Source organism: Phacochoerus africanus, chromosome 3 (genome assembly GCF_016906955.1).
Source record: "Phacochoerus africanus isolate WHEZ1 chromosome 3, ROS_Pafr_v1, whole genome shotgun sequence".
NCBI lineage: Eukaryota > Metazoa > Chordata > Mammalia > Artiodactyla > Suidae > Phacochoerus > Phacochoerus africanus.
Genome location: NC_062546.1, coordinates 147,205,456 through 147,219,452, shown reverse-complemented (window position 1 = coordinate 147,219,452; position 13,997 = coordinate 147,205,456). Strand labels below are relative to the sequence as shown.

The following is a 13,997-nucleotide window of genomic DNA, read 5'->3' as shown; positions in this document are numbered from 1 at the left end:
TGTGGAGTATTTTTGTAGCCCTGTAAAGAGTACATATGCAATTATTTTTTCAGTAGTAGTTTGGATGAAGTATTTAGATAAAATTTTTTTTTTTTTTTATCTTTTTGCTATTTCTTTGGGCCGCTTCTGTGGCATATGGAGGTTCCCAGGCTAGGGGTCGAATCGGAGCTGTAGCCACCGGCCTACGCCAGAGCCACAGCAACGCGGGATCCGAGCCGCGTCTGTGACCTACACCACAGCTCACGGCAACGCTGGATCGTTAACCCACTGAGCAAGGGCAGGGACCGAACCCGCAACCTCATGGTTCCTAGTCGGGTTCGTTAACCACTGCGCCACGACGGGAACTCCCAGATAAAATATTTTAAAATAGATTATATATAACAAAAAATATGTAACTCTGTTATGTTATAACCCTACTGTAAGATTATTTTTAGAGAAATCTAATAATTTCATTGAATCTTTTAAAGTTGAAGAACAGGCAAATAGTGAAAAATTAATAGATTGTAAGAAACAGCGTTTTATAGTGTATTGGGCTTAATAATGGTGATAATTTTAATAACAGTGTGGACAGTTTCATATATTTGGTACTTAAAGTTCCAAATGCATTTCCAGTTATCTTACTTGATCTTTATAATAACTCTAGGAAGACAGGTATGATGTGAGCAGAGCAATTCTCATAGTATGTAGGCTTTTAAATAATTCGTAGGATACTAGAGTAGATATTTGACAAAGTTATTGGTTAATATCATTTTAATAAAGGGACTATAATGTTAATGTAAAAATTGTTATTCAAAACAGAATTATTTGATAGGGTCAAGTATTTGTTAAGTATGTACACAGAGAACAGAGAGGGTTATATAAACAGAAAATAAGGAAGATGTTTAAGTGTAACTGTGATAGATATAAGAATCATGATATACAGAAATTAATTTTTGGACTGGACTAAAAATTAAATTCATTTCTTTACTACAAGACTTCTCAGAGGTTTCAGTAATATTCGTTGTGAATCTCTAAGAGGTTTCATCTTTTCCAGTATATCTGACCACAGATTTGAGGTCTGTCAACTTCAGGGATGTATATATAGGAAACATTGATGTTTAAGTGTTCTGTTATCAAATATATTTCTGCTTAATTAGTAAGAATATTTTCATTTGACTGTTGTTTATTTTTAATTTGATGTATAAAGGATATTTTAAAATAGGTGAAATGTTGGCTGTTGTCATGTTTGAGGAGTTTTTATTGTTTACTAAGTAACATCTAATCTATTATGACACATTTAGCTATGTTAAAGTATAAATTAGCTGGATGGCTAAAGTAGCCTCTCCCATGGGCTTTGTCTGCATTTATAACTAAAACGTTCATTTTTCCTTTTGGTGTAGGTATGCCCTGATATGTCAACAGTGTTTTTCTCACAATGGCATGGCTTTGAAAGAAGAATTTGAATATATTGGTAAGAATTATTGAAGTTAGATTTAAATATTTTGCTCTTAAATGTTTCATTCTGTGCCAGCTCCCATGTAATGTCATTTTATTTTATGTACTGTACATATTGTTCAGGCATATTTTAGAACTCAGAACAAAGCAGGAAAGACAACCTAGGTTTTTTTCTTCAGACAATATACAGCCTCTAGGCCAGTTGTTCTCAAACTCATTCTGTATCAGGATCACCTGAGGAGCTTTTAGAAATTATGGTGCCCACATCCCACCTACAAATAATCTGCTTTAATTGATCTGGGTTGGGGCCCAGGCATCAGCCCCATTTTTTTCAAAGCTCCTCAGAATGTTTTCATGTGCAGTTACTATTTAAAAATATTGTATCTGGAGTTGAATTTCTATAATGCATTTAGATCATTATTAATATTGTTTTTGCTATTAGTTAACCTATGTGACTTACCATCTTTTCTTCTTTAAAAATATTATAATTCTAATAATAATTAGAAAGTATGCTTTAAAATAAACTTTGATGAGAACATCTGCCATAATATTATTAAAACCACATGTAATGTCACAAGGGATAAAGAACTTTTGAAGAGTTCTTTGGCTATTTGTAAAAGTAATCTTGAGAGTTACCTGATTGGTCCTTAAAATTTCTTTGGTTTCTGGTTTTATTTATTTTTTAATTCCCGACAGCTTTTCGTTGTGCCTACTGTTTTTTCTTGAATCCTGCAAGAAAAACTAGACCTCAGGCTCCAAGACTTCCAGAGTTTAGTTTTGAGAAGAGGCAGGCACTGGAAGCCTCAAGTACAGTTGGTTCCTTGCCCTCGGGAAGTGTGATTTCATCAGAGAATCAGATCAGTGAAGGTATGAATATTTTGTCTCTTAATAATTATTTTGTCTCTTAATAATGTTTGCTCTTTAGCAATAAAAGCATAATACTTTTAGACAAGAATGGATCAGATTTTTCAGCATGCATATATCAGCTATTCCTCTGATACTGTGGCCTCCTATACAACTAGTATGATGTGTTTCAGTTTTAAAATTGCAGGTTATATTGTGTTAAGCAGCATCTAGAAACAGCTAGGTAAATAATGTTTATGGAGGTGCCTCTTTTAATCACTACTGGGAGATTTAACTAGTAATGTTTTCATGGGATTGTTTTTTAATTTAGGTGAAGCAGATTATGAGAATTATGAAACTACTCATAAGGGTAAATTTCTTATAAGATTTGTAATTCATGTTGATAAAAAATAGGTTTGTGCCTACCATTTGAATGAACAGAAGTTACTTGAGGGCAGGAAACTTTGGAATTGGAAAGTCATCCTTACATGCTTTGGATGAATGTTGATAGGACTGGTGTTCCTTTAAAACAATATATCGAGGTCTGCAGGATTAACACTGCTGATGAATGTCTTTGTTATAAAACAGCCTTATTTTAGAGAAACAATTTATTAGCAGGTTTCATTGGGTTTTAGAACTTATTTATCAATTCTGTTTTAGGAATTCTTGAAGTTTCATGGAAAAAAATGGAAAAGATGAGATGGAAGGTCTATTAATTGCCAGCTACTTCTTGCCATTAATATTGGGTGAGGAGCTGTTAGCAGCTCTGAATTATGAAGATTGCTAAAATTATGACCCAGGCCCTGACATTTTGGTGCTTCACCTGTTGTAGAAAAAAGAATCTGTATGGGAAGTTCACACAGTTTATTTAGCAGTCAGTATTTATCCTTTTAACTTCTAGGAATTTGCATTTACATGTATTTGATTTCTTTATAAAATCACTGAGTAGTGGAAAAATTGCTTTAACTGAGAGTTTGAGAGTATTATATGAGACAGTGACTTTTCACATATCAGCAATTTAGTAGAAGATTTGAGTTTTTTTTTTCTTTTTCTTATTAAACTTTGAAGAGTAACCTAAAATATGTGTGTTTACTTGGGCTTGGCTTTGGCTTACTAACAAATATCAAAATGAATTTGAATACAGATAGCCATGACAAGAGGCCTATATACTTCCAACACTGAATCAATGTAATCGTCTTCTCCAAGTCTGCAACATCGACTCCAAACACAACATCAGTTTTTTTCTTTTGCTTAAGTCATGCTCTGAGCTGCATGCTGTCACATGCAAATCATCCGCCTTGCCATTGCAGCCTCTTGGAACTGAAAATTTAAGAATGCCATAATGAAGATGCCTAGAGGAAAAATTGAAGTCCTCTCCATGAATAACCTTGCTTATGAAAGCTAAAGTGAATATTTGAAAGCCAATAGTTGGGACAAAAAAAAAAAGAAAGAAAAAACGGTCAATAAAATAGAAATCTTGATAATGAGTCCCATGCTTTATATCTTCTGCTAAGGTCAAGATGCACAGTTAGCAAACAACATCCAGCTATACCTTTCCTTCTCATCTAATCTAGGAGGAGCAATACCCCAGATGTCTCATTTTCTGTCAGATTATCTCCGGAATGAAGTCTAACTGGCTCAAACTCAACCCTAATAAGGTAATGTTAGTAGGTGAAGACAAACTTGAAGCAGGGTGTGATAACTCCGATGTGCTAGAAACTGAAGCAACAATTCCATTTGGTTAAGATAGTCTCTAAAGTAGTAACTTCATTCTTCTCTTTGGATTCATCAGAATGGCCATTATGAGCACCTTTTACTTCTTTGGTATTCTAGAAGACTGAAAATTTTTTCCAAGACTCCTGTCTCAACACCATAATGTACATACAAATATCATCTCCAAGCTGGATTCCATTGGTAAATAACTGGAAGTATTTCTGATGAACAGATGAAGTTGCATTTATTGGAATGCTGGTGGTGTATCTTTACGATTAAATTGAACTATGAAGTAAGAGCATACCATCTCAATCAGCTCCCCTCTCTGCTGACAGCCAGTGTGATTAAGGGCTTAGATTGCTGATTTCTACATTTTTGGTATAGAAATTTGAGATCTGAAAGAAAAACTGTCTTGTTTTAATTTTTATATATTTTTTAATGTACTGAAATAGCTCTTTGATGGCAACAGAAACTGCGGTGATTATGTTATTGAATTTACAGATGGAACCAAAGGTAATTTTCTTCCATCTGAATTTTTTTCAACAAATATTCCATAACTATTTGTATGAATCTAGAACTAATAGAAGAAACCTTTTTTTTTTCAATTTATGATGCAAGACTTTGAAATTAAGTTTTGATTCTACTACTGGAAGATTGTATGTTTATGATGAGGCACAAGGCTTTTGAAATTTTTGGATTACTTTTTAAGGCAACATATGAACTCTTGTAAAGTTTTCATCAAAGAAAGAGACCTAGAAGAAATTCCTCCTATTAATTGCTCATTTGAATTCCTAGACTTTTTCTAGAACTATGTGTCCAGGTGCTTTGGTAATGGAGTATTAGAGAGAATAAGAAATTAGTATTGTCAAGGGATTGTCATTTTATCTAAGAGCATACTAGATATGGTATGCCAAAGTAATGAACTGCTTTTTGGTTCCTTTGTTTCTTTTATTGTGAAATGAATAGTACAGTATATTTGAGTCTCTGCTAAGCCATGTTGAAGTGGGTTATCAGTTTTTTTTTTTTAAAGTGCTTTTCTAAATAACTGATAACTAGCATTCTTTTTGTTAGGTATGGTAATAATTAGAGTTTGAGGTTTCTACACTGTTGGTATTCCAGTATAGTGATTTGGAATAGTGATTTGAAGTTAACAAGTTTGAAAAATCTTACCGTTTTCATTGTTCAATATTATTTTGCTAATCAAAAATAACAAGTAAAATTTACATAGGTGAAATTTATCTTGATAATCTGATTCTTGCTTTTCCCTTCCTTTCTTTAAGCAATATATACTGTTACCATTAGGTTATGCTGAACTTAGGAAAATTCTATTTTTAGTATTGTTTATTATGATGCTTTAGGGAGTTGAACTATTTGATAATGTAAATTTATTTTCTGTGTATTTATCAGATCCAAAAAGCTGATACCTTTATTTATTTTTGATTATGTATAGCTTGCTCAAGATGTAAATTCACCTGTAGTGTGTTTTTGCATGTTCTTTTTAGAGATCTTTCAGCCTTTTGATTCTCTTTTCAAAACACTTTCACTTAGTGGTTTTACATTATTGGTTAAAAAATGACATTCTTCCCCATCTAATGGATTTCTTCACCAGTGGTAAATAATTAAACAATATTCTCTGTGTTTAAAATGAGCTATTTTCTCATAGGTGGTTATCATTTATTTGAATTTTGTTCATTGCACTATTGAGTTGAGTTTTGGGATAAAATACATGTCTTTGTTCCTTAAATATAAGTTGGCTATTTTTCTTAAGGCAGAAAAATCTTGCAAAAACTGTTTAAAATCTGTGAGTTCAAAGACAAACTGTCCATTTTAATTTAACAGATTTCCTTTTGTTAAGTTGTATAGTCTACACATATGGTAGATACTGATGTGTTAGCAAGGCAAAATTTTTTTCTAAGTTATTATAAAAAGGGATAGAAAGTAAGAATCTAAGTGAATTCACTAAAATATGAGGGGTTTTTGAAGGCATAATCTAAATAGAATTCTGTATTTTGCTGTGGAGCAAATACATAATTGTATTTCTTTCGGAGATACATGAAGTTGTTTGCTAGACTATTCTTTAATTTTCTTAGAAAATTATTCTTTGAAGAGGTAGAATATAAAAACCTAAAGGTAAGGTGTGGTTTTTGCATGTGTGTGGTTTATAGGTGAGGCCAGTGGTATTCGTTACACAGTTACACTCAGTTTTATGAGTTTGAGCTGTCTAGCTGAATTGAAGCTTTGCCCAAACAACAGGAATCCAATTGTTAGAATTCTGTGGAAAACACTTTCCCTCAAGAATATTGGAGTGGGAGTGGGGGCAGGGGCAGGAGAAGGGAAAGGAACAAGTTCCATGGGTGGTTTTTGTTTTATCACATTCTGATATATTGTTTTCTTGGCATTACAAATGTCAAAGATGATTTAAAATTTTCTTACAGATGGAATTAGGTCATTCTGGTAAATTTGTGTCAGTTTTAGTCTTAAACTGGTGCTGCACAGGGGAGTGTAGGTAGGCCTGTTTAATTAGTGTGAACACAAAGGCTAGTTTTTCTTTCAGTATTTTATGCCCAAATATTGACATCTTTGGAATGTATTTTATACTACCAAGCTAATTTAAACAACTTCACAGAAAAAATTTTCCGTCTTTATTAGAATAGGCAAGTGATACCCATAAAGTAAGGACTTTTGGAATATATTTAATAATCTTAGAAAGCTCTGTGGTTTAGTTATTAAACTAATATACAATTCTCTGTTAATCTTGCACACCTAGTTCACGTATGGTTTGTTGAGATGACCTCTCACAAAATGGCACTGGCATCCAAACATTGCATATCTGTGTCATTTAGACTGGCTCATGTTTGCATTATAGGCATCATGACACATACTAGTTTTTTAGTAGTGTTACTGCTACTAAAATTACTGTTCTACAAATTAACCTAGGGGAAGAAAATCGTCATTAGTAGGATTTTTGATTGTTTTCAAACCCTACTCATCATTTTATCAGTTTTTAGTCTTCTGTATATTCTCTGAAATACAATACAGTATTGATGAGCAAATTTTGTATATAATGCTATTTTCTAATTATGACAGCTTATGGTATTTCTTAGAGTTCTCCTATATAGACATTTTTAAAAACTAAGTATTATACTTCTTCTCTTTGTATTAACTACTTATTTAAGACCCCAGAATTTTATTTTATTTTATTTTATTTTCCCACTGTACAGCAAGGGGATCAAGTTATCCTTACATGTATACATTACATTTTTTTTTCCCCACCCTTTGTTCTGTTGCAACATGAGTATCTAGACATAGTTCTCAATGCTACTCAGCAGGATCTCCTTGTAAATCTATTCTAAGTTGTGTCTGATAAGCCCAAGCTCCCGATCCCTCCCACTCCCTCCCCCTCCCATCAGGCAGCCACAAGTCTCTTCTCCAAGTCCATGATTTTCTTTTCTGAGGAGATGATCATTTGTGCTGGATATTAGTTATAAGTGATATCATATGGTATTTGTCTTTGTCTCTCTGGCTCATTTCACTCAGTATGAGATTCTCTAGCTCCATCCATGTTGCTGCAAACGGCATTATGTCATTCTTTTTGATGGCTGAGTAGTATTCCATTGTGTATATATACCACCTCTTCCGAATCCAATCCTCTGTTGATGGACATTTGGGTTGTTTCCATGTCCTGGCTATTGTGAATAGTGCTTCAATGAACATGCGGGTGCATGTGTCTCTTTTAAGTAGAGTTTTGTCCGGATATAAGCCCAAGAGTGGGATTGTGGGGTCATATGGAAGTTCTATGTATAGATTTCTAAGGTATCTCCAAACTGTTCTCCATAGTGGCTGTACCAGTTGACATTCCCACCAACAGTGCAGGAGGGTTCCCTTTTCTCCACAGCCCCTCCAGCACTTGTTATTTGTGGATTTATTAATGATGGCCATTCTGACTGGTGTGAGGTGGTATCTCATGGTAGTTTTGATTTGCATTTCTCTTATGATCAGCGATGTTGAGCATTTTCTCATGTGTTTGCTGGCCATCTGTAAAGACCCTAGAATTTTTAAATTAAATTGCATTTGACTAGGGATGTGTCTATTTCTGAAAATAGTTATATCACAAAGCTTTAATATGATACATCATGAACTTTGATACCTGTCCTGTTTAAATTCAGTGCTGAGGAAATCTGTCAGATAGAATATGACAAACTCTGTGTGCCTATGCTCACTTAAACATGTTTATTGATGAGTTGAGTTCTGGATCCTAAGCTTTGTTTTTTCATTTCTTGTGACTTTATTGGAAAGCTCACTAAATTATAACCAGTTGTAAAATTCTTGGCAAGTAAGTGTTGCTCTATGGCCAGAGACTTGTGAAAAACCATGACTCTTAAGATTCTGCCCTGGATAAATTCTCTGAAGGTAGAATTACAAATGGTTGGTGACTCCTGCAGTTTTCCACTGAAGAACTTGCTTGCCCTTGTAGCAGAAATGATCTGTACATGTCCTTAGCGTTTAATTTCACTTTCTGCTTTTCCTTTGAGCACTGGAACATTCAAATAACACAACTCAAATGACCTACTGCTTTTCTACTTTGGATTTTTGTAAGATTCCAAGTGGTGCAGCAGTGCCATTTTAAGTTCCTTTAAAGATAAAAATAGCATTTTTGTGACATATGAACATTCCTCACTACTTTTTTGCGAGCATGTGAAATTTTCATACAGTAAAACCTCATTATCTTGGATATCCCTAAACTGCAATTTTGGCCTCTTGTTCTGTATATATAAAAAAGAGAAAGACATTGTAATTCTGTAAACTACAGTGTTAAATATATATTTAAAGAGATAAAGTTATTTTTCAAGTTTTGGCATAGAGTGTACGAGATATAGATAATTTGTATTAATTATAACTGCTTTGGCAAAACCATGAATTTGTAAGACCACCATGTCAACATGTGTGTATATAGCACATAATTTCTTTGCAAAACTGTTAATTAATTTTATTCTGCAAAATTCTGGCTTGTACTATATAAAGAACTAAACCAGAACTTTTTAGTAATGTAGACTTTTCCTCCAGATTTTTTGGATCAATAACATTTGTAGTATGTTGAAGGGATCTTCTGGGAGGGTATGCAAGTCTGCTTATTTGTTTAGCTGATGTGGTTTAACCATATTTCTCCTAATAATAATATTAGTTGCTGTTTTTTGCAAAAACAAAACACAGAAACACCTGAGTTAGGTTTTTCTTTGATTTGGAAATTGGGTGGCCCAAAGCCAAAGCTTTCTGCTCTTGTCATTCCTTTCCCTCTCCTGTTCTTTAAACTTTAAAGAATTAAAATTGTTATTATTATTATTAAATTGTTATTAAGATATTTGAATTTAATGGAACTCAAAAAAGAGTTTAAAGGGAATAAATTTTCAAGACCCTAACTTGGCTTTTGCTATGGAGGAAGGGGCAAAAGACCCTTTCCTTTATCTGACTCAGAAGTTTAAAGCCTGAGGCCTTGTCTAGTAGAGGGATGAGGGAAGGCCTGCTTTGCCCTTGGAAAAGGTGGATCTAGACCTCCCTTGGATAATAGAGATGTAAATCAGTGTGGGAGATCACACAACCTAGACCTACTAGTTCACACCCAACAACAAGGTACACATTCGCACATTGGTCATAGGGTAGCCTGGGTGCAGGGGAGACAAGTTCCTTCAGGAAACGTAATCTGGGAGTCAGTGCATTTGCTTTGTTTGCTAAGCATTTGTCTTATAGCAGATAATTCTGTTGGGACTTTGATATATTTAGACATTCAACTTTCAAATCCATCTTTAGGAAAGTTCCTAAATATTATGAAAGTTTGTGTATTTCATGAAATATTGGGGTCTTACGGTATGGGTTTGTTTCCCCTAAGGTTTTTTTTTTTCTTTTTCCTTCATTCATACCAATTCAAATATGGTAGGATGTAGGGAGTTGAGTACATATTTTTAAAGATTTTAAGGATAATATTAGACCATTCTACTGTTTCTTAGTCCATGTATGCATATGCTAATCTTATTTAGTAGTTTCAACATTTGGGTATTCCTAAAGTCTTAACTCTTATCTTTTCAGAATCTTTTGAAGAACAAGGTGTTCTAGATACCTGTACAGAGCAAACAGATGACAAAACACTGGATACAGAGCAGACAAACCAAGTGATTGAACAAGCATCTGGCACAGAGGAACCAGAGGAGAAGCAAGAGACCGAGAATGAGGAAACCGCAATGAATGAAGCCAAATCACCAATATCGAGAGCTGATGCTATTCCTAAACCTGAACTAAGTGGAGAATCATTGACAATGTAGTAAATGCTTCCACGTGCCTTCAACTGATATTTGTAGTCTTGTTGATGCCAGTTGTTGCTTTTTTAGGTGGTGCTTTCTTTCCCCCCCGCTCTAAAGACATGCTTGATATCATTTGAATTCAGATTGCTTATTTCAGTATGTCAAAGTTACGTCTACTGGGTATTTAAATTAAAAGTAAGTGATATCAGTACAGTAAAACCCTTTTTAATGTGCAAAACTCCACACTGTGTAGACAGCTTTTAGGTATTTATTCCCCTTCTAAAAGTAAAAAATATGATAGAGGTTTTGTTTTCTATTTGTGACCTGTAAATACTATCCATTTTGACATAGGAAGAACTTTGGTTAGGAGTAAGTTCTAATAGTGTTTGTTTTAAGGAATGATACACAATTAAGATTTTTAATACTTCATCATTAAAGTGGATGGAATTTTAACTCTTAAAATATTTGCCAGGGAGTGAAATGTTTATTTAGGCATTTATATTAAGAGGTGTGAAAGTTATTACAGTAACAATATAGGCATTGGTTTTCTCAGTAAGAATGCAGTTGAGCTGTCAAGTGCAGTGTTACTTTTGGATGTGTCTTATTTTGCACCTGGGCCAGAGGTACCTGATGTATATAATTAGCTTATGTTTACATATTAACGTATAGGAAATATCTCTGCATTTGACTGCACTTGAATTTTGAACATTATTTATATTTGTAAAATAATGATGATATTATAAGTGAATTTTGTGCTCTTGTGTGTATTTTGCTAAGGAAAATAAAGATGATCTGGTAGCAGTTTCTTTTGTTAAATATCTAGACTTCTTCAGACAGTATCTTGAGGATGACTTGGCTACCCGAAAAGTCTTAGGAGGAGGAGCTCACAATTCAATAAATCAGCAGATTCTGCTGAGTGCAAATTATGATCTTTGTATTCACACTTATTGCCTTTCAAAATCAGAGAAATAGTGACATTTAGAGGTTCTAATCAGAGATTAGATTTTTCTCATTCGGGAAGCGATTAGGCCATTTGTAGTTTTTAATTTTGAGAGACATAGTTTTGTGAGAATAGGCAGTTATTTACTGGTAGTTCATTTGATTTAATATGTGTGTTAAGCATCAACTGGGAAAATTTTTTGACCCAGAGTGATAATTCTTGGACTTTAAGTACAAATGTTATTATCTTTTCTACCTTCCTTTTATCTATTATTAAAAAAAATTGAAATCACGTTGTTATGCCAAAAGGAAGAATGTATAGGAATGGTGTATATGGCAAGTATTTCTAAATTGTACAGTTTATTAAAAATTTGATAAAATATAATTTGTTATTATTTAAAATTCATCTTTATGATCTAATATTATATCTGATAGGTATTTTTAAGGAACCCAATGTCTTAATAGTCTCAGGCATCATGGTATAGTGAGTGACCAGAGTTTTCAAGAGTATAGGACTAGGCTTAAATTCCAGCTCTGCAGTCTTGGGCAAGTTGCCTGACTTCTCTGAGATTGTTTTTTTCTTCTGTAAAATGGAAGAATAATACCTACTTTGGGGGGTATTGGCACAATTAAAAATGATTTGTGTAGTGTGCCTAGCTCACTGTCTGATAATTAATAGATATTAAGTAAATGGTAGCATTTTATACTATTGATGTCCTTGTGAAATATGAAAGGACTATAAATTCTTCCTCTTGCAGATAAGAAAATGAAAAAACAATATGAACATATAAATCAGCTGTTCAGAATCAAGCCAAAGTTTTCTGCATCAACTTTTCTTTATCATATACATGTATATAAATGCATAGGTTAAGGAAATAGGAACCTGAAACTGTGGAATACTACAGAATATAACCTATTTTATGTTTTGATGAACACTATCACATTTTTTTAGTGCATTATTTGCCCATTACATTTTAGTAACACCTTTGCTGAGTCTTCTTGTTATAAAACATTCAAATTCTGATGTACATTATTGAAAAATGAGGAGTAACTCAGAAATAAAGCTTAATGATATAATCAAGCAGATATGAGAAATATTTTTGAAAAAAATGTAGAAGACTAAAAGGGGGATTAGTGAAATTAATGCAACTGGTAACATGCTGTAATCATATAGTACCCTTTAAAATAGAAAAGTCTATTCTGATATTTTAATAAACAGCTAATGGTTGAAAGAATGGCAAAATGTCCTATTTCTGGTTATTAAGACATTAGTGTAAATGAGGAAAAGCAAACTATTAAGTGCTGTTAGCTAGAGTGATACTAACTTACTTACTTACTAATGCTCAACAGGTCATCATCTAAACTTTTTTCACCATACCCTCAGCATAATCTACAAACATGGTCTGGCTTTTTCTCCATCCCTCTTCCAACATTATGTTGTAGCCTCTGGGCTACAATTATCTGATGAACCTAAACCCTTTCCCACTTTAGATCTCAGGTTAAATCTTCTTTGGTCAGAGAGATGCCCTCCCAAGCTCTGTACCTAAAACCAGCCTCTGCCTTTTTCTCCTGTCACTTTATCTTTATTATCATAATGTATAAGTACTTCATCTGTTTACTAGTTTACTGTATTTCTTCACAAGGTAAAGTCTGTGTGTGCAAGCCTCTTGTCTTACCTACTTCTGTATCTCCAGGGCCTTACATGCCGAACACATTTATTGTGTAAATGAATGACTTTGTTGCTAAATCCAGTGAAAACTCTCATAACTTGCTTGGCAGTGTTGACATTATTGAGTACTCCCTTGAAACACTTTTTTTTTTTTCTTTTGGCTTTAGAGTTCTCATGCTATTGTTTTCTTATTCCTCTGGCGCTTTCAGTGTCCTTTGCAGGCTTCCCTTCCCCTGCCCATCCTTTAAATGTTGCTGTTTCATAGTTTCTACCTTGTCAGCATTTCTTAGCTCTATGTATTCTCCCTCTAGAGGCTCTCATCAACCCTCATGGATTTAATTAACATCTGTCTTTCTGATTCTCAGATCTCCAGCCTTGATCTCTTTCCTTCACTTTAGAGCAATATATTCACCTGCCTGCTGGAACATCTCTCCCAATCAATTTATTAAAAAATGGACACAGTTCTCTTCTTCAAAACTTACAAACTTTCTGTGTTTCTCATTTCTTCTAGTAGTGCCATTATTCAAGCCCAAAACTAGTCTGTCCACTCATCCCTTTTTCTGTATCTTAACTATCACTTTCAGTCTTCTAAATGTTTTTCAGTTAAATTCTTGTTTCTGTATCCCATTAATATTACTTAATGATAATAAACATTTGCTTTCTTGCTGTGTGCCAGGCAATGTGCCAACTGTTGTATGAGTATTATTTGTTTTTTGGCAACAACGCTGTGAGGATTTTTTTTTCTTTATAGAGGAGAAAACAGGTGTAGAGAGTAAGCAACTTGGTAAGTGGAAAATCTGGGATTGAATGCAGGCAAATGACTTCAGAAGGCTTGCGTCTTCTTGCTGTTGTATTGCCTTTTAATTCAAGCCTCCTTCACCTCAAAATTGCCTCTTAACTGGTTTTCTTGTCTCCAGCCTTGTCCATGGCTATTCTGTGCACTGTAGCCTGAGTTTTCACAAACAAATCGTGTCATGCATTGCTTAAACCCTTTAATGATTCCTAATTGCTCTTGGAACGAGGTCCAAACATACCCTGTGACCTACAAACATAACCCTTATAATTTTGCTTCTAGTTATTTCTGGCATTTCTTACCACAACTACTG

At 33.9% G+C, this 13,997-nt stretch overlaps 1 protein-coding gene across 3 annotated transcripts in view; it reads left to right on the top strand.

Moving 5' to 3' along the window:
* The window catches only part of LNPK (lunapark, ER junction formation factor), an 82,908-nt gene extending 70,451 nt beyond the window's left edge, over nucleotides 1-12,457 (top strand). For 2 of the 3 annotated variants that reach the window (XM_047772928.1, XM_047772929.1), the window contains exons 11-13: nucleotides 1,380-1,450; nucleotides 2,131-2,301; nucleotides 10,072-12,457. In XM_047772928.1, the coding sequence (XP_047628884.1) occupies nucleotides 1,380-1,450; nucleotides 2,131-2,301; nucleotides 10,072-10,304 (475 nt within the window). In that variant the 3' untranslated portion in view covers nucleotides 10,305-12,457. Of the gene's footprint in view, nucleotides 1-1,379; nucleotides 1,451-2,130; nucleotides 2,302-3,851; nucleotides 3,936-10,071 lie in introns of all 3 variants that reach the window. The other variant, XM_047772931.1, reaches the window with a different exon arrangement.
* The last annotated feature ends 1,540 nt before the right edge of the window (nucleotides 12,458-13,997 follow it).